The 24,025-nt window shown below is 38.5% G+C and overlaps 1 protein-coding gene across 3 annotated transcripts in view; it reads left to right on the forward strand.

Annotated features, from left to right (window-relative positions):
* The window catches only part of gabra3 (gamma-aminobutyric acid type A receptor subunit alpha3), a 135,545-nt gene that overhangs the window by 58,323 nt on the left and 53,197 nt on the right, over positions 1–24,025 (forward strand). For all 3 annotated transcript variants that reach the window (XM_056731536.1, XM_056731537.1, XM_056731534.1), the window contains exon 5: positions 8,940–9,160. In XM_056731536.1, the coding sequence (XP_056587514.1) occupies positions 8,940–9,160 (221 nt within the window). The remainder of the gene's footprint in view (positions 1–8,939; positions 9,161–24,025) is intronic.

Below are 24,025 nucleotides of genomic sequence, written 5' to 3' on the forward strand. Positions count from 1 at the left end.
GCGTCATACTGTATTAGGAGAGTTAATAAAAATGTGATTATTTAATATGTTTTTCGTAAAGTTAAAGACTTGTTAGTGTTTAATGTTCACTCCACTTAGATATTTAGAAGAGTTTGACATATTTTGTCAGTTTTGTGGTTACCATTGTTTAGAAGAGTGGAGCATGTGCCTAGTGTCTGCAAAGCCACATTTCACTTGATTTGATTTCATTTGATTCCCGGGAACACACTGATACAGTACTGATCAAACATGTAGCTTGAATGCACTCTAAGTTTCTTTGGATAAAAGCATCTGATCAGTGGAAGTCAGTGTCTACAATGCAAACAAATTCATGTGGAGGTCAAAGCTGCAATCAGACGTTTGTTAAGTCACGTGACAGGGACTTAAGCTTTCATAACGCCGCCCTTGATCATTGAGCATACAGCTTAAAAAGGACGAATAAAGGAGGGATGTCACAGTCTCATCGTTGGGGTTTTTACTTGTTGTGGGTTATAATCTGATAGGCATTATGCCTGCTCAGGAATCACAGAAATGGGCCGTGTTGCTTCCGCTTTGATGAAGTGCTTTCCACCAGAGCTGCTGGAGTACGAGCCGGTCCAATCTAACGTAGCAGCAGGGAATTAGAAGCCACAGATTGTGTCGCAGGCCACTTCACTGTGACATGGCCATGAGTAATCGACACTTCAGAAGACCCAGTACACTAAAGCAGCCTTTTGAATACTAATGAAAAACGAAACTGCTGGTTTTCGTATTTCTTTTAACCCCATTCTCTTTTAATGGCATGTTTAAAAAACAGGCGATGGTTTTGAAAAATTTGCAACTAAAAATAAGATGCACGCTACAAGGCACTGTTACTAGAAGTTAATGCAAAGAGATACCAGCTTCATAGAAATGTGCTGTTTTCAAGAAATGAAGACTTGTAGCATTCCTCAAAAAGTCCAAGCAAGCACAAAAAAAATCCTGATTTCACACCCAACGAGTTTTCTTCACTTCTCCTGAAAAAAAATCTCCATCTGATCGCTTTAGTGGATTAAAGAGGCTCGGCGAATTGAAGTGAATTAAACAGATCATTAGATCGATCGCTCCGTTGGACGCCGTTCCACTCAAAAAACAGTACAAAACACTCAGGCGCCTGACTGTTGTCTATGGGCGGTCTCCGAGTAAACGCATGTCTGGCACTTGCCTCCTGAGCCTCTAAGCGCGATTTAGGTGAGCAAAAATCTTTCCGCCAAAATTTGCGCAGTAGCTTGCATCCTGTTATTTGGCACCACACTTGCTCGTGTCAGACATTCTTGTAGAGCCTGCGCCCTGCAGATAAGCACCGGGACGTGGATGACTTCACAGCCCACAGAAACAAGCGAGCGGCTCAGCGGCCTGGTTCATCCTCTTCAGCTGCTCAGACAAACATATTCAAAGTGACTTCAATTAGGAACTAAACTAAGGTGGCCTGCCCACAAGCTTGTGCTCTCAGATACAGCCTATATCTACAGAAATACAACTGGAAAGCTTTTCGTTCGTTTGAGTATTTCTGCTCACCAAAAATAGCACTCACAGAGTATTAAATGGACGTTCTGGTTGTTTAAAATAAATGGTTTTAATAATTAATTGTGTTAATTTGCAGTAGACCAGAATGTAGTAATGACTCATCAATGGAACGTCGTGGAAAATCAGTCGTTCATTTTTCTGCTACGCTTTTATTATCATGTGACACAGATAAAGATGAACACAGCTCGTCTTAATTTTAAGATGTACAACTATAAAATGAATCAGATCACTGTCATATGCTTTACAGAAAGCTCTAAAGTCAACATGTAGTGAAATTTGCCACAAACTTTCTTAATACAGTAAGAGAAAAACCCTGAAATCTCATGTCCCCCTTAAAGATTTAGTAGAGATCTCATCTATGTCACAAGTCATAGTCTGTAATCAGAAGTCAATATTATGTAATATCATTTTTTGGGTTTTTATTTCTCCTAAGCAACTTTGGGAGGAATGTTTTAGACTTTTTGCTCTGATACCTTGCTGCACACACTATTCAATAATGTTAACAAAGAGCCAAAAATAGTAATAAATCACATTCAGCTTTGGATTTTATATTATTTGTCAAGGTTGTGGTGGAAGTACCCAAGTGCGGGCAAACAAAATTGAGACTTTAATAATACTAAATAAAAGACCCACAATGCGGATATCAACGACAAAACATGAACTAGGAACACGGTAAACAAAAAGAAGAATTCATAGCCAAACACTTCCCGCGAAGGGGCAAAAAATAAACCAAATACAAATAACGACAACGTCAAACAGGCAAGGCAAGGCAAGGCAAGGCAAGGCAAGGCAAGGCAAGGCAAGGCAAGGCAAGGCAAGGCAAGGCAAGGCAAGGCAAGGCAAGGCAAGGCAAGGCAAGGCAAGGCAAGGCAAGGCAAGGCAAGGCAAGGCAAGGCAAGGCAAGGCAAGGCAAGGCAAGGCAAGGCAAGGCAAGGCAAGGCAAGGCAAGGCAAGGCAAGGCAAGGCAAGGCAAGGCAAGGCAAGGCAAGGCAAGGCAAGGCAAGGCAAGGCAAGGCAAGGCAAGGCAAGGCAAGGCAAGGCAAGGCAAGGCAAGGCAAGGCAAGGCAAGGCAAGGCAAGGCAAGGCAAGGCAAGGCAAGGCAAGGCAAGGCAAGGCAAGGCAAGGCAAGGCAAGGCAAGGCAAGGCAAGGCAAGGCAAGGCAAGGCAAGGCAAGGCAAACTAACTAACAAACAATATGCTATGATGCAACATGCAAACACTCAAAACGAACGAGCACAGGACAATAGTCACAAGGGCATTATATAGGGGAACTAACAAAGGGTAATTAACAAGGGACAGGTGTAGGTAATGAAACACTGAAGGGAAGCTGACGAGGAAACGAGAGGGGCAATTATTGTCAAGTCCCTACATTACTTTCTTTGTTGAATATTTTATCTCTTTAAATGCAATGTATGTCCAACCTTTTTCATACTGCTCATCTAATTGGTTGTTTTGTTTTCTCTTCTGGTGATACTCAAAAATGAAAATTATGTAATTATTCATTCACCCTCTTGTCATTTCAAACCTGTATGACTTCCTTTCTTCAGCAGTCTTTGTTTGCGAGTCGTTCTGATCACAATGTGCGTTCATACTGGCGATCTTCCTCTGTACAGTATAACGCTGATTAAATGAGCCAACTTCACAGCTACAAACATAACAATGATGTACAGGATGTTAATTTAAGAAATTGAATGTAAAACACCTGAACAGCTGTAAAACACACCTAATACAGCTCCTAATAGCTCTTCTACTGAACTCTTCAGCACCTCACTGTGCTGATATCGAAACAGCACATACATTGTGGCTTAATGTCGTATATGCAGTTACAAATGACAGTTTGTTTAAAGTCCGCAATGTTTTTTGTGACACTCGACATAATTTCACAAAGAGTCGGAGGCGGCACGGAATTTGACTGAGGCGGCCGCCTCCAATTACTCTATGCATGGAAAACCCTGACCAAGGAAATGTTTCCGAATAGTGTTTCTCAGCTCATTACCCTGAAGTGGTCGCATTGTCCTCTTTACACATAATACTGCCGAGAGGCTAAAAACTAAAATCTCTCTTATGCTTGTTTTTATTTTCGTTTGAAGTGGCTCAGCATTTCAACACCTTTCATTTGGGGTTGACAAATCCCTGCCTTCCGTCTTACAGCTCATTAGCTCGACATGTTATGGAACAACCCAGTGCCCATCGCTGCTGTGTGCACCAGGAGCTGTTGCTGCTGAAGTGTCTTCAGAAGTCATGGACTCATGCAGAACACGCTTCTCCTGAGGTCTTCTTTATTTACCTCTCCTCCATCACTCTTTCAAAAGTAGGCCAAAACCCAGTGCCACAGCTGGGCTAGTGTTAGGAAAACCCCAAACACTGTACTGTATTGTCCGTTTCTCCACATTGATCAACCAGACCGTGCAAAATTGTTTTGATCTTTAAATTAATCTTGTTTTGGCAATGCGCTTCCCCCTACTGACTTTCTTTGAAGAAAGACTTGTGTGCTTGTATGTTCAAAGAGAAGAAAGAGTTTGCTGGTCCCTCATATTGTGTTTTATGAAATTTGTCCTTTGAAGATACCGTGGGAAAAGTGATCTGGGGAATATACTGTTAAGCTTAAACCTGGGATATTCTTTAACTTGTTCCTACTGTTATGTATCACATACGGTTTATGATTCTAGTATATCAGATAACACCCTGTGTGTGATGTATTATTGTGAAACAATAATAACCAGAAAAAACGCATTAGAGATAGAGCAAAGAAAATGTGTATGTTTATCATAAAAGAACCCTAACGTGTTGATCAGTTCTCGTTTAAACGACCAACAATATGTTCTCACTCATATTTTGTTCTCTACAGGGTCTCCACCGGGCTTCTCCTGCTATTATGAACGCATTCCATGTGCGATAATTAATACAGAGGACTTAAAAGGGATAAAGCAAGTTCTTAGGAGTGTGGAAAGGGCTGTGGGAAAAGACCATAATTAAACCGCTAAAGAAAGCTTGCTGAATTATTTTCACAATTAACTGACTGAAACATTTACTGCAAGTCTTGTTCTTGCAGAAGTTATACATGGTTTGTTTTGTTTGTGATTTTATTCTTTATGAGTCAATGAAAGAGGCAATATGTTGTCATATTCCGTTTTCTCCTGCACTGCTCGCATAACGTCATCCAACACACGTCATCCAACACACTCGCATAACGTCATCCAACACACAACGCACTGTAGTCTAGATAATAGAAATAAGACTGTTGAACTATACACTCTGGTGTAACCTACCGTTCAAATGCTTCGGATTACTTGACTGACACATATTTTTTGATCTTAAAAAATCAGATGATCTCAAAGCATGTGCTTATATAACTGCAGAAAAAAAAATTAAGAGCCCATTTCAAATAGGTATATGTTTAGGTATAATTATCATTTTTCTTCGACTTTGAAGTAGGGAATTCCAAATAAAAATATTCTTTCTATTTGTATTTATTTGCCATAAATTTAAGCTGGAGAAACAGGTCAAAATAACAGAAAAGAAGATCTGTATTGTTTCACACCTACTGCAAAGAAAACAAGTTCATATTCACTTTTGAGCAATTAAGCAACAGTAATAGGTAATTTGGACAGTAAATGTTGTTGTAAATGCAAATGTATTTAGAATAAAATAACATTTATCACAGCTTCCAGGTGTCTTATCATGCTGTCATGTCTTTCACATTATTGTTGGATGACGTTATGTCACTCCTTGATTTTGTTGAAATTCAACAGATACTTGACTGAAATGGCCACAATACAATGGTCAATATATAATGGTCTCTTATTTTTTGCCGCAGCTGTAGGTTATTTGCCCAGTTGCATACAGATACTGTTCAGTGAGGCAGGACAGGATTGGCTTTCTGTGAGCAAGTTAAGATCAGAACCCGAGAGGAAAATCCTGTGAAGAACAAATACAATTACAACATAATGCATGGACTTTTGAACCATGAACTGAGATACGGATGATAGAGGTTTACATTAACATCAATGGGAGACCCGTTCACACCTGGATAACTCACTGCTGTTCTATGTTGCTCTGTTAGAAGAGAATGTAGTACATGTTGGACACCCGTTGAGAGCTACTAAAGCTCAGGAACAGCAGGATTTGTTCCTGCATATAGGCGTGCAATTACATTATTTTCAACTTCACAATTATTCTTTTGCTCACACAGTCTTGCAGATGTGCGGTTTTCAGATATGTGAAATAGCAGTGCATTAAAATCATGTCATTAAGCTGAGAGCTGTCATGGTCTTGCTGGCAGTTCAGGTCTTATTAAAACTCTTTGCATGGTGCCACACAGTTGGATCGACAGTCTGCATTCTGTAACTTTATTCCTGATATCAGGACTCAATCCCAGCTACTGTGTTGACGTTCTAACCTTCTGACTGTCCCACATAGTCCACCCTAACGGGCTCTTGGGCTTATTTACAATGAAAATGTATTCTCATTGTCAAAATAGTTAAATCAGTATTTCTCCGAAGTAGAAATTTCAGCTATAGTTCTCAGAAGTAAGCAAAGGCGTATTTTGCTGGTGGGACGGGGGGACATGTTTCCACCACTTTTTGGAAGAAATGAAGAAATGCTTGCGATTGCTTAAGGTTTGTATTGTGTAGGCCCATTAACTTCTAAAACTTGTGGAAAATGCAGAAACGCGAGCAGTATAAAAATGCGTTCATTCTCCACGCTCGCAGTGCTTGCTTGTACATCCAGTGACCAAGCACAAAATCGCATAAACCAACGAACAAGTGACAGTTTTAGTCATAGAAATAAATAGATTTTAAGTGTAATGCACCGCAAATGCCAAGTTACTTTCCCCAAATGACAGTTTGTGAGAGCTGAAGTCGAAAACCGGAGTAGCCAATGCGGACCGCCCACTATATTGCCTATGATAAATATTCCGAAAATGTTATTGCAGAAACAATATATTAAAGGATTGTTTTTGTCGTCTTTGTCCCGTTAAGAAGAAGGATTGCTGTGAGATATGAGTGATAGATTTTTTTATATACTGTATGCTTGTACGTCCGTGATTTTATTAAACTGGAATATGTTCCAGGATAGACATTTGCCAACTGTGAACAGAGCAATGATGACCCTATGTACAGATACTTTATTTGGTCACCCTGACAGCATGTTGACAATATCTTGTTGATATGTGAACAGAATGTCACCTGCAGCATTGTTTCGCACATCTTTTGTTTCCATTTGCATTTCAATATGTGAGACTGTTGATGTAACTATGGGGTTTAGGGCACCACTGTTTTGTTTAGTCCATTTTTTATGTTCGTTCTCTGTATTGTTTTATTTCATCAGTTCGCATATTTATCAGTGGCTATAAAAAGGCACAGCATCTGTTGCTATCCATCGAGTGCCGTCTCTTTTTAATTTTGGGTTGGGATACGATATCCCATGACACTCATTTATCTGACCAAAGCTACAGTTTTAGGCCATTTCACACAGTCTTATGAATAAAAGCTTTGGGCAAATGACCTCCTCATTGGGTTTTTTTAGGGAAGCATCTGTGCTTGTCTAATCGCATTAGGAAGCCAACATTTGCCATAATGCAATGACAAATGCTGTCAATTAAATAAATGTTGATTTGCTGATTTTTACTTTCATCTCTCATGATGAATACATGTAGGGAACATCAATCTTGTAGACACTCACCGTAAACTCTTTTTGGCCACATAATTATATACAAAAGAGAAATTAAATACAATAGAAACAAAAACAACACTTTTTTAATATCTGGAATAACTCCCAACCATTTACGATCATGCTCATAGCTCCCTGTAGTATTCTCAGGCAACATCATTTTTTAGCCACACATGACACAAAAATGAAACATATGTAATCTGTGCATTTGTAGGACACTTGCTAAGAAGGAAAAAAAACATCCATTAAGAGCCAGACATGAAGCTTCATCGCCATGGGGTTCTGCCGTTGTTTATGTGCTATTTTAATGTGCATGCCCTTACAGCTTGTTTGTTAAAAAAACATGCTGTCTTCATCAGACGTTCATATTTAAGATTTTTAGTGCATTGCTTTTGTATTTTCTACAATCACTATACGCATAATATCAAAAAGAACGTATTCTTACAAATTTTACCTAGTCTGCTTATTTGTATGCCTTCTGAAGTCGACGTCACCTGATGTTAACTTTCACTTTGTTCCTCGCTTTCCACGAAGTTCTGGCGATAGACTCGCCCGCAGAATTTAAATCCGAAAGCAACTTTAGATAGAAGTCTGATGCTTACTAAATAAATGATGTACAGAGACACACATGAGCAGCATACACATTTTATTGCTGCAAACTCCAAATGGAAACTGCCATTCGTTATACAGCCTAAAATATTTTCCCTGTCAATATCTTGTCAACGCAGCAAAAGTGTACTAAAGACTAGAAGGCATTTGTAATGAATGCTTTTATCTGACTTGTTTTCTGCCTTCGTTTTGAGTGCGTCTTGACATTTCTGATTGACTGGCCAACATAGATTTCTGTCTGGTGCTTCGCAAGTATCTTTCCAGAAAATTGAACCTATTGGAGCGTGACAAAAACCTCATAGCACTCAGTTGGTAATGCAGAAAATAAAACCACCAAATGGCACATCCTATAATTGTTTGCTGTCACGTACTCTGTTACAAGCTACAGACCTTCTCTGTGATTAATGCGATGCACAAAATGTTTATACAGATTGGTTTTGATCTCATGCAGAATTTAGCGTCAAGCCTCTATTTTTATTCACGACTTAAGGAGCCAATCTGAAATCAAATGACTCGAAAATGAAATGCAAACTTTAGCGGATAAGATTGCGTTTGATGTGCCGTGGAGAACCTGTGGAGAATTGTGATGCTGCTGTCATACGGCAGATCTCAAATCGTGAGCGATACTCAAGCCTGTAGAAGATAGTGTGGTTTTTAGCAGAGGTTTACTGAGGACAGTGTCCCTTGTTCCATGATGGCAATATGGTCGGAGAGATAACTCTTGGAGAAGGCTTGTTTTATCCCTCCAGCGACAGCTGTGAAAACCCAATCATTCGAGTTTGAACTTTTGAAGGAGCCTTAAGGATCCCGCACCAAGCCAGGCTGCTTCTCTCTTTAAAGTGCAATAAATTATTGAAATGTACAACTGAGAAAAAAAACATCTCGACCAATCAAAAACAGCCAAACAGAAAATCTGTTAACTACAAGAACTGAGCAAAAGTCTTTTCCCGCTCTTGAGTCATTTGGTGAAATTGGAGAACAACTTCAAACACCACCGCGGGCTTTCTTGCTGAGAGGGCGGTAGATCAGATGAGTGGGGAAACTTGGGGGATGAAGTGAAGTTTTAAAAGGCCTGTCAGAGAATCTTGACTCAATCTGTCTCTTTCCAACAGGAGTACACGATTGATGTGTTCTTCCGCCAGAGCTGGAGGGACGAGAGGCTGAAGTTCGATGGGCCTATGCAGGTCCTTCCACTTAACAACCTTCTAGCCAGCAAGATTTGGACTCCTGACACCTTCTTTCACAATGGGAAGAAGTCAGTCGCCCACAATATGACCACACCCAATAAACTTCTGCGACTGGTGGACAATGGAACGCTTCTCTACACAATGAGGTACGACATACTCAGACCAACTAAATGATTAATGGTCATAAGAGTTTGAATGGATGTCGTAATTGAATTTAATTTGGTGATTTCAAGTTTCCACATTCAGTCTACATTAGAACCGAGTGGCAACGAGTGGCAAACGTCCTTTATGTACTAGAATTGGAGTGATCCAGTTTTTTCGTGTTGTTAGGTGTCACTTGTCTCCGATGAGGCTAAGGTGGTACATACAATGAAACACTGAAGGGTTACGGTCTTCTAGGCCTGTGACAATATCATGTTTTTCATATCACAGTATTTGCTGGCATTTTATCGCAGTGAACGATAACCGTGTATTATCTTACTAATTGATAAAATCTTCATTCCATTTCCTGTTTTAAATATATTAAGTTATATTGTTTCAATTACTTTTAATAAACTAACTGATGAAGAAAAAGTATCTAAATAAACATTGAAATAATTGAACAAATACTTTTTTATATCTAACTAAATAATAATAATTAAATAATCATTTTTAGACTTCTAAATATGTTGTTTGATAGAAATATTTTTGTAGTTTACTTTCATTCAATACTTTTGGGGTCATTCCAAATTCGGTTGGACAGTCATTTGTCAGTCCCGCCCCACTTCTTCAGCAAAGCTGGCAAAGGTACATGAAGTCATAAAGTAGTGTCTTTTTATCGACAGAGCTTAAGTAGTACTCAGGGGTGGCAGGGAGCTGGCCTAGCTTTTGCACTACCCTAAACAAACCAATTGCTTGATGAATGATTTGAGGGATTGAATTGTGACTGGCTTGGCCAGGAGCTGTCCAGAGCAAAGTGTCCAAACTGCCAGAGAGAAAATAGACAATTCCACCAGCCATTTTGACATAGCACCTGCCTGCCAGTGCATAGCCGCTGTGGTAGATGGTCCTCTATATCTCTGCCCGGATAGAATTTATATCTCCAAAACTTTAACCTCATCCTGAATGTTATAAATGGCCATCACAGTACAGGAAGATGGTACTATATCATCATATTACTACTAATTTATCAGACTGCCATAACCTTGAGGTTTCCCATAACCTAAAAAGAAAGTGCTTTCTCTGTCGAATGTATGAGGAATGGTGATTTTAAAATTGCTGCTAAAATGATCATGAGAAGCCGCTATGTGGTTGATAATCTTCTCAGATGAGATCAATGCTAAATATGTTTCTAAGCCCTAAGGAACTCAAAGCAATTGGTTCAAGTAGTAAAGTCAATGCTGACTTGGATCGTTTCAGAGGTAAACAGTAACATGCTGATGCATTAAACTGATTTTCACATATGAACTACATATATAACTTTGCAGGATTCATACTTTTGCCCTAAAGGGACAGACTTTTTCAGCGAGCGAGACTATAAAATTAGCGCAGCGGCATTCATCCTGTACAGTAGTTCCAGTGTGAATTCATTGCATTTTAATCGTCACATTTTGCATTCAAGACACGGTGTCAAAAATGTTTCCATTATTTCTTTTTCACTCATGTAAGGTGTCGAACCTCCGGGAAAACTAATTGAATCACTTATTCACCCCATCTCTCATCTGTCGTGGTCATTCGAGCCTTAACCAGAACTGCAAATCCAAGTTAAACTTTACAAATTCAAAGTCGGGCATTTGCACAGGGATCGAGCTGATAATGAAGGTGACATGATATAGTCCCTCTCCGGTGGCATTTTCGGGCACACTAGATATTTTGCTGGAAGGGCGATGCTGATCCGTTCTCTTGCAGGCCGAGTCTCTTATGGATTCATTTAATATGGCTTCAGCCCTCCCGGGGCTAAGAATAACATTTGAATTTGGATGCTTTAATGAAGGCTTGTCGCTCTCATTGTGTTCGCCCCGTGGGGATAGCGTGTTGCATGGAAGTTGTTAGCTAGTGCTTCCAGGGACGAGAAAGTTGATGTTTCAGGAGGATAATGGCCAAGGACATAATTGCGTCGTATAAGTGTGGGGTTTATTTGCCAATGTTTCCTGCACTGTATCTGAATTTAACAGAGCCTTATTCACAAATAAGACATAAAGTATCGGGCGCCTCCAGGCAATGGGGCCGTAATTGGCCCCGACTATCTTTGGCTATTGAGCATAGCATGCAAATACCTAATCTTTTTGTCGTCACCAAATTCATTTGTTCTCCTCCCAGGAAATCAAGAAGTTATTGTGATTTGCTTCGGCCCGTATGGTCTCACAGGCCTAATGTAATCACAAGAACGAGGTTTCCCACTGTTCCACTACGCTGTGACTAGAAACTTAGCGCCTTTGCCGTCCGCTAAGTATGTTTTGTCACAATATCTCAATGGATATCTAGCATGCTGCCATTATGGAAAACAGAAGCTCTACTCCAAAGCTCTTAAAAATAATACAATGTCTTATTTTGTTCTGGTAAGCACTGCACATTGTAAAGCCTCATTTGTGTCTTTTGTGTTGAGTTATTAGGAAGCGAAGCTCAATTATTAATCACCGCTTCCTTACGACGACAAGTCCGTTTCAGGCTATGTGCCAGACTAGCTGATTTCTTCCCGAGTGAAGTCAGTGCCAACACCTTTTTTAACAGTCTACAATGTATTTTCATGCATTAAAGAGGAGCTTGTCCAGGGTCAGGCGGTAGAGAATGTGACTAATACCAATGTCTGCTGCTCGGAAAATCTAAGTGGCGGGGATTCAGATTCAGGGAGATTTGCTGGCGAGGGACAGTGTGTGTTTTGTCTGAAAAACAAAGTCCTCCCTTGTATTCACCACTAAAAATGGAGGGGTTGAAAAAGGTCCATGCAGTGTAACCGTCAAGTATCCTGATCATTTTACAGCGTATTAAAGCATGTCAGGAGAAGTGCTAAGACAACAGTTTTAGTAAATGAAGTTGACATACAGTAGGACTGCCTTGGCTGTTATAATAATCTGTTATGATGTACTGGGTCAAGGGTAAAGCTGTATAAATGTTGACGTATGAACTATTTGATGTTAATCTGTATTCAGATGGGCAGCGGGTTGAAACTCATCTGTGTGCTGTTTACTTCCTGTGCGGATACATCCAAATTATTATAATAATCTGATAAATATAGTTCATAAAGGGCAAATATTATCTACTGTATGATAGCGTTACGTGATAGACCTGCTATTAAAGGGACAGTTCCCCCTAAAATGAAAATTCTGTCATGAATTACTCATTCCAAATCTGTGTAAATCTCTTTGTTTGGTTGAACACAAAGAAAGATATTTGGGCAAATGTTTGTAACCAAACAGTTCTTAGACCCCATTGACTACCAAAGTATTAAAAATGACAACTGTTTCCTGTCCTACATTGTTCACAATATTTTCATTTGTGTTCAACAGAACAAATAAATATAAAATATTTTTGGTATTCAAAGCATTTTTCCAAATATTTTTCTCCGTAACCTACGAACAATTTTATGCAGATTTGGAACAACTCAAATGATAAAAGATTTTTTTGATTTTTGGATGAACTATCCCTCAAACCAAAAATCAAAGAGACTTTTTATGGAAACAGGATATTTCTTGCTCCACATTTCTCAATAGGGTTTGGGTTAGGTTTCACAACTAAATAGTTATTTCATTTTGGATCCAAACTCTTCATCATATATTTGTGGTTACATGCGGAATAAAGTACTGCATTGCACAACTGAAAAACACCCTCTCGCTATAAAGCATTCCCACAACATTTTTTCTTTCGCCTTTGGAAAGCACACATCGGTGCTGCGCCTGTTCCAGTGTCCTGGAGGGATAATGGAATGTTGCGTGTCTGTTTGCTTTAATGTTAGAAACACCGAACACCAGCAGTGCTCTTTAATCTTTTAATTCCATAAATGAGTAGTTAATTGAAACATGGGGATTTGCAGCTGTTTTGGCCTACAGCATTCTGTTTCAGTGATCCTAAACTACTGCGGTGCATGGATGGACTGGAATGGAATGGATTTTAATTGGTAAATTCAGTCTCAAATACCTTTCCTTCCACCCTTGTGGCCTTGAATCAGTTGAAATCGCCTTAACATCACAACCTGGTGCAGGTCCGAAATGTCTGTGTTCTTCATTTTTGTGGCATTTAATTTGAAATTCTCCATGAGATCCGTTTGTATGTCAAAGTTTCTTTCAGCAAAAAAATGTCCTGCCTCTCTGAAATGCTTGGATTTAAATGGGCTGGCCTTGTTACTGTACCTTTAAGTATGTAAATTATGTAAATTACCTCCTCAACAAACTGCACGCCTTTCATAAACCGTCTGGATGGGCCGAGGGAGGACTGTGTAGAGTATCTCTACATGGTAAGTCAAAAGAAAAAACGCTGTTTTTCTCCATATCTCCCATTTAAATGATAATTTGACGTCCGCATGAAAAAGTTATTTCATTTATTTCTACATTATGAAACGAAAGAAAATACTATAATTGCTGGAGATAATAGTACAGTTGCAAAAACATAATAGTCTATCAAAGTCTTTGTACGTGTTTTCATTTAATTGCTGGATGTGCAGCCGTAGGCTCTCCTCTTGGACAAGGAACAGGAAATATGTGGCAGGAAAATCAATATGCCAAGACTCAAAGAAGTACGAGGATCTGATTGTTGTTTTGTTTTCTGAGACAATCTGTGTGGCACAATCTCATTAAATCTCGGACCAACATCACTTTTGCGATGAAGTACCGACCTCTAACATCCCGTGGAACTGTGATGAGGTTATTTCGCCTGCTATTTTTGGCCGTGCATGGCTGAACATTGACTGTGAGACTACCTAAGGAAATCTGCGGCAGCATTCTTGAATAACAACATAAGGCAAATAAACATCCTCCTCACCTCATTTGAAGAGAACAGCTTATCAATACATACAGCGAACACTTGTGGGGGAAATGAAGGGGGTGTGAAAAGACGCTTAAAATCGTGTTATAATGTATTTGTTCTTGGGTGAGGTATGAAAAAGAGGCTCTGTTGAGTGTTGTGGAAACTCTCTAGAAATGCCCAGGTCAATTTCGCTTCAAATTCAGGACAAGAATAATTCAATTACTTAGCATGAAAAATGAAGCCTATTTTTTTGTTGTTCAAATTTTTTGCATTGTGAGGTCCCATAAGAAAGAAAAATCACAGATGAGATCTGAATTGTCACGGATAATATCTGATGTTTCACCTAGACATCAATGAGACTTAATGTAAAGCACAATGGAAATTCTGTCACCTGAAATTTTTCATCTCATCCGATTGATCCAATTCCAGATTATCATTGCTATGCAATCTTTATTTATTTCGGTAAATGTATTTTAGCAATAGTCTCGTTTGAATATGTTTCTATACATCTTAAGCAGTTTTAGTGTTGGAAACAAAGATAATACTTATAACTTAAAATCTCAATCAGCATTTACATTTTCCTCCAGCATTATTTTCATTATCATCTATTTTTTGGTTGCTTTTTATTTTTTGTCATAAATAATTATTAATAGTAACCCTTTATGTTTGTCACTAGGTTTTGCAAAAATCTAACCATTAAAAGGTATAAAAAATGCTTGTCAACTTGGACGACACAGTATTTAATCATTTAAAAAATAAGGTGTTTTCTCCATTTTCTTAAAAACAGTGAATTTGGACACATAGAGGGTTTCGTATGAACAGCGACAATTTCTAACATGCAATTAGCCTTTTTGTATTATTTGTTATTCCTCATTTCTCAGGTTGTAAAAGTACACTGTTACTAACAATTGGTAGGATTTACTTAAGTTTTTAAGTTAACTTCACTTTAAAATATTGAGTGCAAAAACTTGACACAATTTTTTTTTGTAAAATTTACATTTTAAAAAGTACCTTTACATTTTCATGTAGTCATTAAGACACCTTTATCCAAAGTGACTTACAGATGAGGGAAACAATGGAAGCAATTGAAATAACATAAGTACAACAAAAAGCAAAAGTGCAATAAAAACTGGTCTCATATAGCCTACCACAGTATATAGAGCTAAGTATTTTTTTAAAGATAGAAAAGAGATAGAAGTCAGGACTGATCGGTCAGGTGTTGACTGAAGAGATGTGTTTCCAGATGATTCTTAAAGATGGCTACAGAATCTGCTGATCCTGTAGCAGCGGCCAGATCATTCCACAAATGTGGAACCGATCCAGAGAAGACAACCTTTATGGGATGGCTTCTCTTCCGGTTGATGACGCATATGTTGTATACCGTGCAGAGCGATGCGGTCCCTACCATCGGATGAGTGACGGTTAATTTACGCTTCGTTTGAACAGTTGGAGGGGCGAGAGTCAAAGACACGAGAGTTTGATAAAGTGTGATGCGCATGTCCACGAGCCCATGCTGAAAATGAATGGGGGGAGGGATACAGCGGGGCTGGTGCCAGATCGCTTCTACATCCACCCATGTCAAACAGCAGTAATGGAGAGCATTCCTAATGAACTTGCTGATGGCAAAAGATTATAGAGACATCTAGTCCATGTTTTCTTTGATCGTTTTTGACACCGGGACCCTCTTAAAGGAACAGTTCTCCTATTCTGCTGTCATTAACCTCATGTTGTTCCAAATGACTTCCTTCTGTAAAACACAAAGGGAGATCTCAGGCACTGAGATGTCTGAGCTTTTGTTGGCCATACAGTGAAAACTGATAGTAAATGATACTGCCAAAAAAGCTCCACAAATCTTTTGGAAACATAAAATAGCTTTGTGTGAGGAACTGAGTGCAAGAGTTGGGAATTAAATGAGAAAATGACAGAAGCCAGATGCAAAGTTGCTGCAGACTATCTGCCAACTGTTAGATTAAGTTTGTTCATAGTCAGTTATTCAAAATTTGGTTGATTTGTTCTGCTTATTCTAACATGGAAGTTTTCATATTATAATAGTGGAAAATGGTAGCATTTCTCTTTAGTTAAAAACTCCTAAAACTTATAAAATAAATGCTTGACCAATGCATTTTACAGGAATACTTGACTGTTGTACATACGCTGTAAAAAATTCTACTTAAAAATTGAAGGCAGCTTTTGAACTAAAGCTTTTAAGTTGAATCAAACTGGCTTTACAAGTCACTTGAATTTAAATTATATTAAACTGAATTAAAAGTGGAAATTGACAAAACAAGAAATTTTTATTCTAAGCAAAATGCAGGGAGAATTTTTAATTCAGTTTAATATAATGTAAATTCACCGAAAATTGTATTGCCAAAATGTTTTAACTTGAAATTGTAAGGCTGGTTTTAACTAAAGTTTTTAAGGTTAAATCTGTGTTATAAATTTAAAATTGCATTACATTTGAAGTACTCAAATCGGTGAAATTTACCTTCAGATATCTTTGCCATTAAACAATGTATGTAATATAAAATGATAATATAATAATTATAATTAATGTAAAAAAATATAATTTTATGGAACTATATTGTTTTATTTTAGAGAATTTCTAAGTGTTTTAGGAAAGTGCGGTAAGAAATGTTAAATTACAGATGTTAAACTGCAAATTTGTTGGTTGTAATATAACATCAAAAACATGGCATTTTACATTACAAAATGTGCATATATGTTTTTTTTTAGTATCCTAGCTGCCTTTTTTGTTGGTATCTATGCTGAAAATGCAACTTTCTCTGGAAGATTTTTGGCTAGAGCTCCCCTTGTGGAAACTCATGCAGTGTGCGAGTTTCTGCCTTTACACCTGATGTCAGCCATGAAATAAGCAAACCATTTAAAATTGAATCTAATGTATCAGCCCACCCGGAATAAAAGAAACGATTCTTCTTTTCACCCTCTGGTTGAATTAACGCTATCTGACCTCCCAATGACATACGCATCTTACTTGGGAATCCAGCCACAACGGTTTGTTAGTTTAGGATTAACCGGCGGATGAGTTCACAGAAAGAAGCCTGCCTTTCCTTCACAGCTTCCGTCCACACGCTGGCTCCAACCCAGGACTCAATACCAAGCCGCTCAGGTTAGTATTTAATTGCGTGTTCGGAGCCCTAACAGGTGCTCTCTTTGGAGAGAGTTGGCGGACTGCCATCAGGGAGCCAATACTGATATCTAACCCCCTGCACCAGGGGAAAAGTCACCGTGGCGGTGGGCAGAGAAGCAATACAGTGAGTTTGTATTGGGAGAAAGAGAGAATGGATGTCCCATCATGCTTAGGTGACTGACACAATGGCTTAGAGCTAGTTATTAATTGCAGCCTTGGGGTCTCAAATTGGGGTCTTTTGCGCTTTCAAGGGCGTCAGGTTGAAGAGAGGGCACGGTGTTTGCTTGCTCTTGCGCTGTGTGGTCCTCAGTGTTGATAACCGAACCCCATATTTAGTGTAACGCGTGCATGGCGCTATGAAGGGTTCCCATGGCGGCCATGACATTTGAAACTGTAGGGTACAGCAAACCTGCCAGCATAATGATATGTCGTTTAAATTTTTGAATAAAAAAGCAAATATTTCACCACCATATGAAAATCATTGAATTCAGTGACAATTAAAATAAATATTTACAGTAGTCATATTTGTATAACTATTTTAGGGCTATCAATTCTAAAATAAATGGTTGTGTTTATATGGTTGTGTGTGTGCCGTGTATATTTATATAGGTATAAATACTCAAACAGAGATCAATAAATGAAGGATATATGTGCAATATGGACATAATATAAACAATATTTACATTTGAAAATGAAATTGATTATTTACAATTAATGGATTTGACTAATTTATTTATTTGCTGGTTTGTTTATTGTTCGTTTATTAAGTTATTGTTAATTTTGAAGTTTATTTAGCTGTACATTGTCTTCGTACTTTTAGTCATTCAATTTAAATCACTATACTGTTGGCTTTAGTAACCACATTTTTTGTGTCTTATAAGTTGTATTCATGTTTTTCTGCATCATCATGAAGGTGATTTATGAGTATTCAGGTGACATTATGATGTACCCATTTCTCCCTATTTGTGGTACCGCTGTATAATCTTGAATAAAAATGAACCATCAACCTGTCAACTATCAAGATATTTTTATTTTCTAACAGTTTTAAGCAATAGATTTCAGCAAGAGCAAACATAGACTTTTACAAAGTTGTGTTTTCAGACAGCTTTGAAATCCCTGCAGTCAGAGATGCTCAAGTCAGCACTATTTGACAAATGCTTTCTCACTGCATTCATCTCCAGAGGTGCAGACACTTAATTGATCTTTACTCTGCTGTTTTACAGACTGAGACTTTATGGCAAGCCAGTAATAGAGTATTCTGTGCAGAGCTGGCGGCTAAATATAAAGCCATCCATAACACTTTATAACTTTCTTAAACGAGCCAGCATTATATGACACTTAGCAGACTCGTAGCTGATATACTTTTGTGTATGACTACAGATAATATAATGAAATATAAATATAAATGAATCGAAGTTTCACGGGACTGTAGCTACAGTGGTGTTCAAAATTATTTAACCCCCAATGCTGTAAATGGTTTTAGGGAATTTAGTGTACATTTGTAATTGTATTCAGAATGAAATCCTACAAGGACTTCTTAAAGAACCATATGCAACTAAAATGACATCAATTGGTTTTGTAATACAGTAGTAAATGTTTCTTTTGTGAATTCTTCATTGACATAATTATTCAACCCCTTAGGCAGCTTTAAAATGACTGTGATACTCAGCTCCTTCTAGACATTTACTGTTGTGGTTACAAACATGGTGAGGTCAAGAGAATGGTCCAGGAAGACAAGAGAACAGGTGATTACTCTTCACATGAAGGGCAATGGCTATAAGAAGCTTGCAAAGATGTTAAACATACCAAGAGACACCATAGGAAGCATCATTCCCAAATTCAAGGCAAAGGGCACTGTTGAAACGCTACCTGGTCGTGGCAGAAAGAAGATGCTGACTTCGACTGCTGTGCGCTACCTGAAGCATAGAGTGGAGAAAAGTGCCCGTGTGACTGCTGAGGAACTGAGAAAAGATTTGTCATATGTGGGTACTGAAGTTTCTGCTCAGACAATACGGCGCACCCTGTGTAATGAAGGCCTCCATGCCAGAACTCCCAGGCGCACCGCCTTGCTGTCCCCAAAGAATAAGAAGAGTCGAGTGCAGTATGCCAAAAGTCATGTGGAAAAACCACAGAAGTTTTGGGATAGTGTTCTGTGGACTTTTGAAACAAAATTAGAACTGTTTGGGCCCATGGATCAACGCTATGTTTGGAGGAGGAAGAACAAGGCCTATGAAGAAAAGAACACCTTGCCTACTGTGAAGCATGGCGGGGGGTCAATCATGCTTTGGGGCTGTTATGCTTCTGCAGGTACTGGGAAGCTTCAGCGTGTGCAAGGTACAATGAATTCTCTTCAGTACCAGGAGATTTTGGATGACAATGTGATGCAGTCCGTCACAAACCTGAGGCTTGGAAGACGTTGGACCTTTCAACAGGACAATGATCCCAAGCATACCTCCAAGTCCACTAGAGCATGGTTGCAGATTAAAGGCTGGAACATTTTGAAGTGGCCATCGCAGTCACCAGACTTAAATCCGATTGAGAACCTCTGGTGGGACTTAAAGAAAGCAGTTGCAGTGCGCAAGCCTAAGAATGTGACTGAACTGGAGGCTTTTGCCCATGATGAATGGGCGAAGATACCCGTAGATCGCTGCAAGACACTTGTGTCAAGCTATGCTTCACGTTTAAAAGCTGTTATAACTGTAAAAGGATGTTGTACTAAGTACTAAGATTGAATGTCACTTGGGGGTTGAATAAAACTGATGATGATGTGAGCTGAGAAAAGACATTTGTGGTTATTTCATTATAAATGTTATGTTATATTTGTCTGACCTACACGTGCCTCTTTGATTTAATTGTAAGCAGGATGACTGAATGATCATAATCAATGTCAAACCGACCAAAACTATCAATTTCAGTGGGGGTTGAATAATTTTGAACACAACTGTACATTTCAAAGATTTGAAACGGCAAGCTTATAGTGAGTCGTCAGTGCAATTCAGTGGAAATTGTCAGTTTGACTTGATGTGAAGTTTGTGAAGTAACCTGCAATTTTACGTTTCTAACGGAGACGGTGATCAAGTGTTATTGTTCGCAACTTTAAATGTATAGGCATCATGTAATGTTTGTTATTGTTCTTAATAAAACTGTTATCGGACTGTTTTGAATTCATGGTAACCACTTTAGCAGAGAAAATCTCATAAATGAGCATTCAAGGTATTATTCATACAGAATCTTTCAGTGTGGGCCACTGATTAAGAATGAGAAAAACTAATGTTACATTCAAAGGCTATCTGACTGCTTCTGTATTAAAAAAAGGGCTCAGGGCTCAGTTTAATGATGTTTGTATGCTCTAACTCGAACAGCAGGGGCACCTAAATCACATTCCGTGATTGCAATTAACAATGCCACAGATGTTTAGATTGATGGTCTGAGCGTACATTCAGATCTCTGCAGTGTGCTTGATATCTCACTAAATCTCTATGTTGCCATTCAGATCTGTTTAAGCTCATCTTTATCTAGACTGCAGTCAGAGAATGCCACTGCTTTTTGTTGTTCTGTATCTATACTGTGCACAGTATGCTACATTTTTCGTGTATGTGGTGAACCCAGATGGCTCTGTGATAAAACAAGCCGCATACCACTGAGCACCCTGCATGGGACACTTTATCCCAAAATGCAATGCGCTTGACTTTCCATTCCTAGTGAGATGAACCGGAAGTAGTATTACATAAGTTTGTTGTTGTGCACATTCTTGTGTTAATGATTTAGGGATTTGTGGTTTGGGAATATGTCATTTTTGTGTATGCGTTTATTACATTTTAGTATACAAGCTATGCTTACATACATATATGCCGGTTGTTTTTATACTAAACCAATAAATTTGTATGAGGGTTGGGCCGAAAGATGATGACATTGGCGATGCCTGACAGCCATCACGATGTTGGGCCAGCATCGTGATTCTCCTGCATGACGCAATTTTCGTCATCAGGAGGGTCCGCAGTCGTCCGCAAATCCCGTCCGCGTACGATTATGGCACATTCCTACTATAAGACAAAGTAATAGAAAACAATGAATTTTAGTATTGCGCTCACGTTGTGTGTGTGTAAACTATTCAAGGACAACCTGAACTGTGCGCATCCGTGATGGCAGCAGGAAACATCAGTGAGGAGAGAGACAAGCGTAGATGACTAATCACACACACACAGCCTACAAGTGGGCTCAAAATTTAATCGGCTTTCCATATGAAATAACAACTGGAAGAAATTCCAAATTTGCAGGTCGTATATGCGCGAGTACTTGCTCATGCTATCTTGAAAATTGGTCGCAAAATGCTATTTGGTCGCAGTCTGGAACCCTGAAATAATTGTTTTTAATGTTTTGGCAAATGGCCATTTAGCAAGCTGATATAGCCCCAACCCCCACCTCTCCCCCCGATGTCATCATCCATTGTTATGTTTCACTGTTTTCATCGTCCGATGCCAATTCGGTAGACATCGCCCAACTCTAGTTTGTATACTAAAGGCGAGGCTTCCATTTTAGTAGAACCTATTGGTTGATCATAATTACTGTGCAAACACAGCATAACCGAAGACAGGAATATAAACTGGACTTTCACAATACAATGCAATATCAGATACCTCTAAATATTGCATCCAACAGGTGAGACAAAATGTTCCATGTTTTCTTAAAACGTGTATACAGATGTTGAATGACGATGTGAGTGCAGGATTAATTTTTATTAACTAAAACTATAAAAAAAATGTTTTCATTGAAATGAAATAAAACATATGCATAAATTTAAGCCTAGACTTAAAAGAAGCAACAATTAGAAATGTTTCATTAGAAATTAACTAAAAAAGTTTGTGGCACTAAAACTAAAAAAACATTGGATTGACAGGAAAACTTAAAATATAGAATGAAAAGGCATAAATAAGGAAAGCTAATTCAAATATTAATAAAATAACAATAAAACTTGGTAAATAATGTCAAAATCGATTTTCTACATGTTACATCGATACATTAGGTGCTTCCATTTTATTTCACGTGTGATTTCCCTCTGATTTTAGGGGTAAGTTATGGTTGGGGTTTGGTGTGTGTTTAGGTTTTATTTATAAATATCTGGTTGTCATGAAAATATGTTGCCATGAGGACATCAAGCAATTGGCAAAATCAGGTGGAGCATGAGACCCAGTCTTGTTATAAATAGTTGCTGGCATACAGTGTGTATTCTGAGTGTTAGTGCATTCATTTCAAACACAATAGGCTTCCTGCAGAAGGCCGGCAGAAGAGGTCACAGTGCCTTTCTATCTGTAACTCCAACAAAAGCTAATCAGTAGAGTCTCTCCTATGTTGACCTGTTCTTTCATCAGTGTTCCTGTTGGGGTTTTGTTGAAGATGTGGTGAGCTAATGAGGCCTTTGAGAGAACAGAACAGCGGAAGTCATTATGACGTGGGAGATAAGTGTTTGGGATTGTACTGTTTCACCTCATGGGGTTGAATGAATAACTGACATTTACTTCAACAAGAGATTCTTACATGCCTAATCAACCCTCAATGAAGGTGTCAGACTATCAGATTTTCAAACGATTACGAAACAACTAGACAGAGAGCACAGAGAAAGAACCCACCTGTCATTCTCCTCTCAAGGAATGAGAACAGTGCATGATCTCTCAACAAACTGACTTGAGGTTATTCATTTTCAGTCATTGCCAAAATCAGTGGGTTGTTAGATGGCACAAAAATTGCTCTTTTATGGCTAAGATATGTGACACCTGCTTATAGTTTTTAACCTGTACCCTAATGCACTGAGAAGTTTGTAAGAAACGATACTTCATCAAACTGCTTTGGAATAAAATGTGTAAAGTTGTGCTACACAAACAAATACAAACTGATTGTTTTTTCATTGTCAATTAATTCAAAACATCATGTTGAGAGTAAGTCACAACCCTGCATAAATCAAAACAGCAATTTACATTCTAAAAGTAGATGTTGACATTTTGTATTTGAGAAAAAACGTGGCGCTTGCATGTGCAATTTTCTGACTGAGCACTGATCTGCTTCCTATGGATGCACTTAACGAAAAGTATTCTATTTTATTAATTGTATTATTTTTGTTTCATTTTTTTATTTGTCTTTGTTTATGCACAATTTACTGCCAATTTTTTATTCCATTACAGTTGATGCTGTGCACTGCTGGGCGGGTAACTGTTTTGTTTTTGCACTTTGTTACGTGGTTACTGTGGTGTTCTTTTTGGTTTCTTAGTGACAACCCATGACAATTCTAAGTGACAAAAAAACGCAGACGCAATATCTCATTCCCATAATGACAAACCTCAACACTCCAATTTTCCCGCCATTTGTCCCTGTAATATCAGAGAACGCGGGCCGCAATCTATTAAACATTGCGCAAATTAACGCAGGGTAGTGATGCTGATAATCCGCAGGTCGGGAGCTGTATTGGGTGTAACTAGTTACCAAGTAATTAGTTACTGTAATTTAATTACTTTTCCCTTCAAGAAGTAAAGTAAAGTATTACTTAATTTTTTTGTGTAATATCATTACAGTTACTTTAGATGTAATTGAACTTAATACTGTGTAATGTTTACAATAGTGAAATTGACAAAGTCTAACTTTAAAATGCATGCATTAATGTATATTTTTCACATTTTCAATAATTTAAGTTAGTTACTAAGATTATGTTATTTGGTTTTATATTATTTAATTGAATGAATTAAGAGTTGTTTTGAGCACGTTCGCCTCACACCTCCAGGGTTGGGGGTTCGATTCCCGCTTCAGACTTGTGTGTGTGGAGTTTGCATGTTCTCCCCGTGCCTCGGGGGTTTCCTCCGGGTACTCCGGTTTCCTCCCCTGGTCCAAAGACATGCATGGTAGGTTGATTGGCATCTCTGGAAAAAATTGTCCGTAG

Source organism: Triplophysa dalaica, chromosome 19 (assembly GCF_015846415.1).
Source record: "Triplophysa dalaica isolate WHDGS20190420 chromosome 19, ASM1584641v1, whole genome shotgun sequence".
NCBI classification, from domain to species: Eukaryota; Metazoa; Chordata; class Actinopteri; order Cypriniformes; family Nemacheilidae; genus Triplophysa; species Triplophysa dalaica.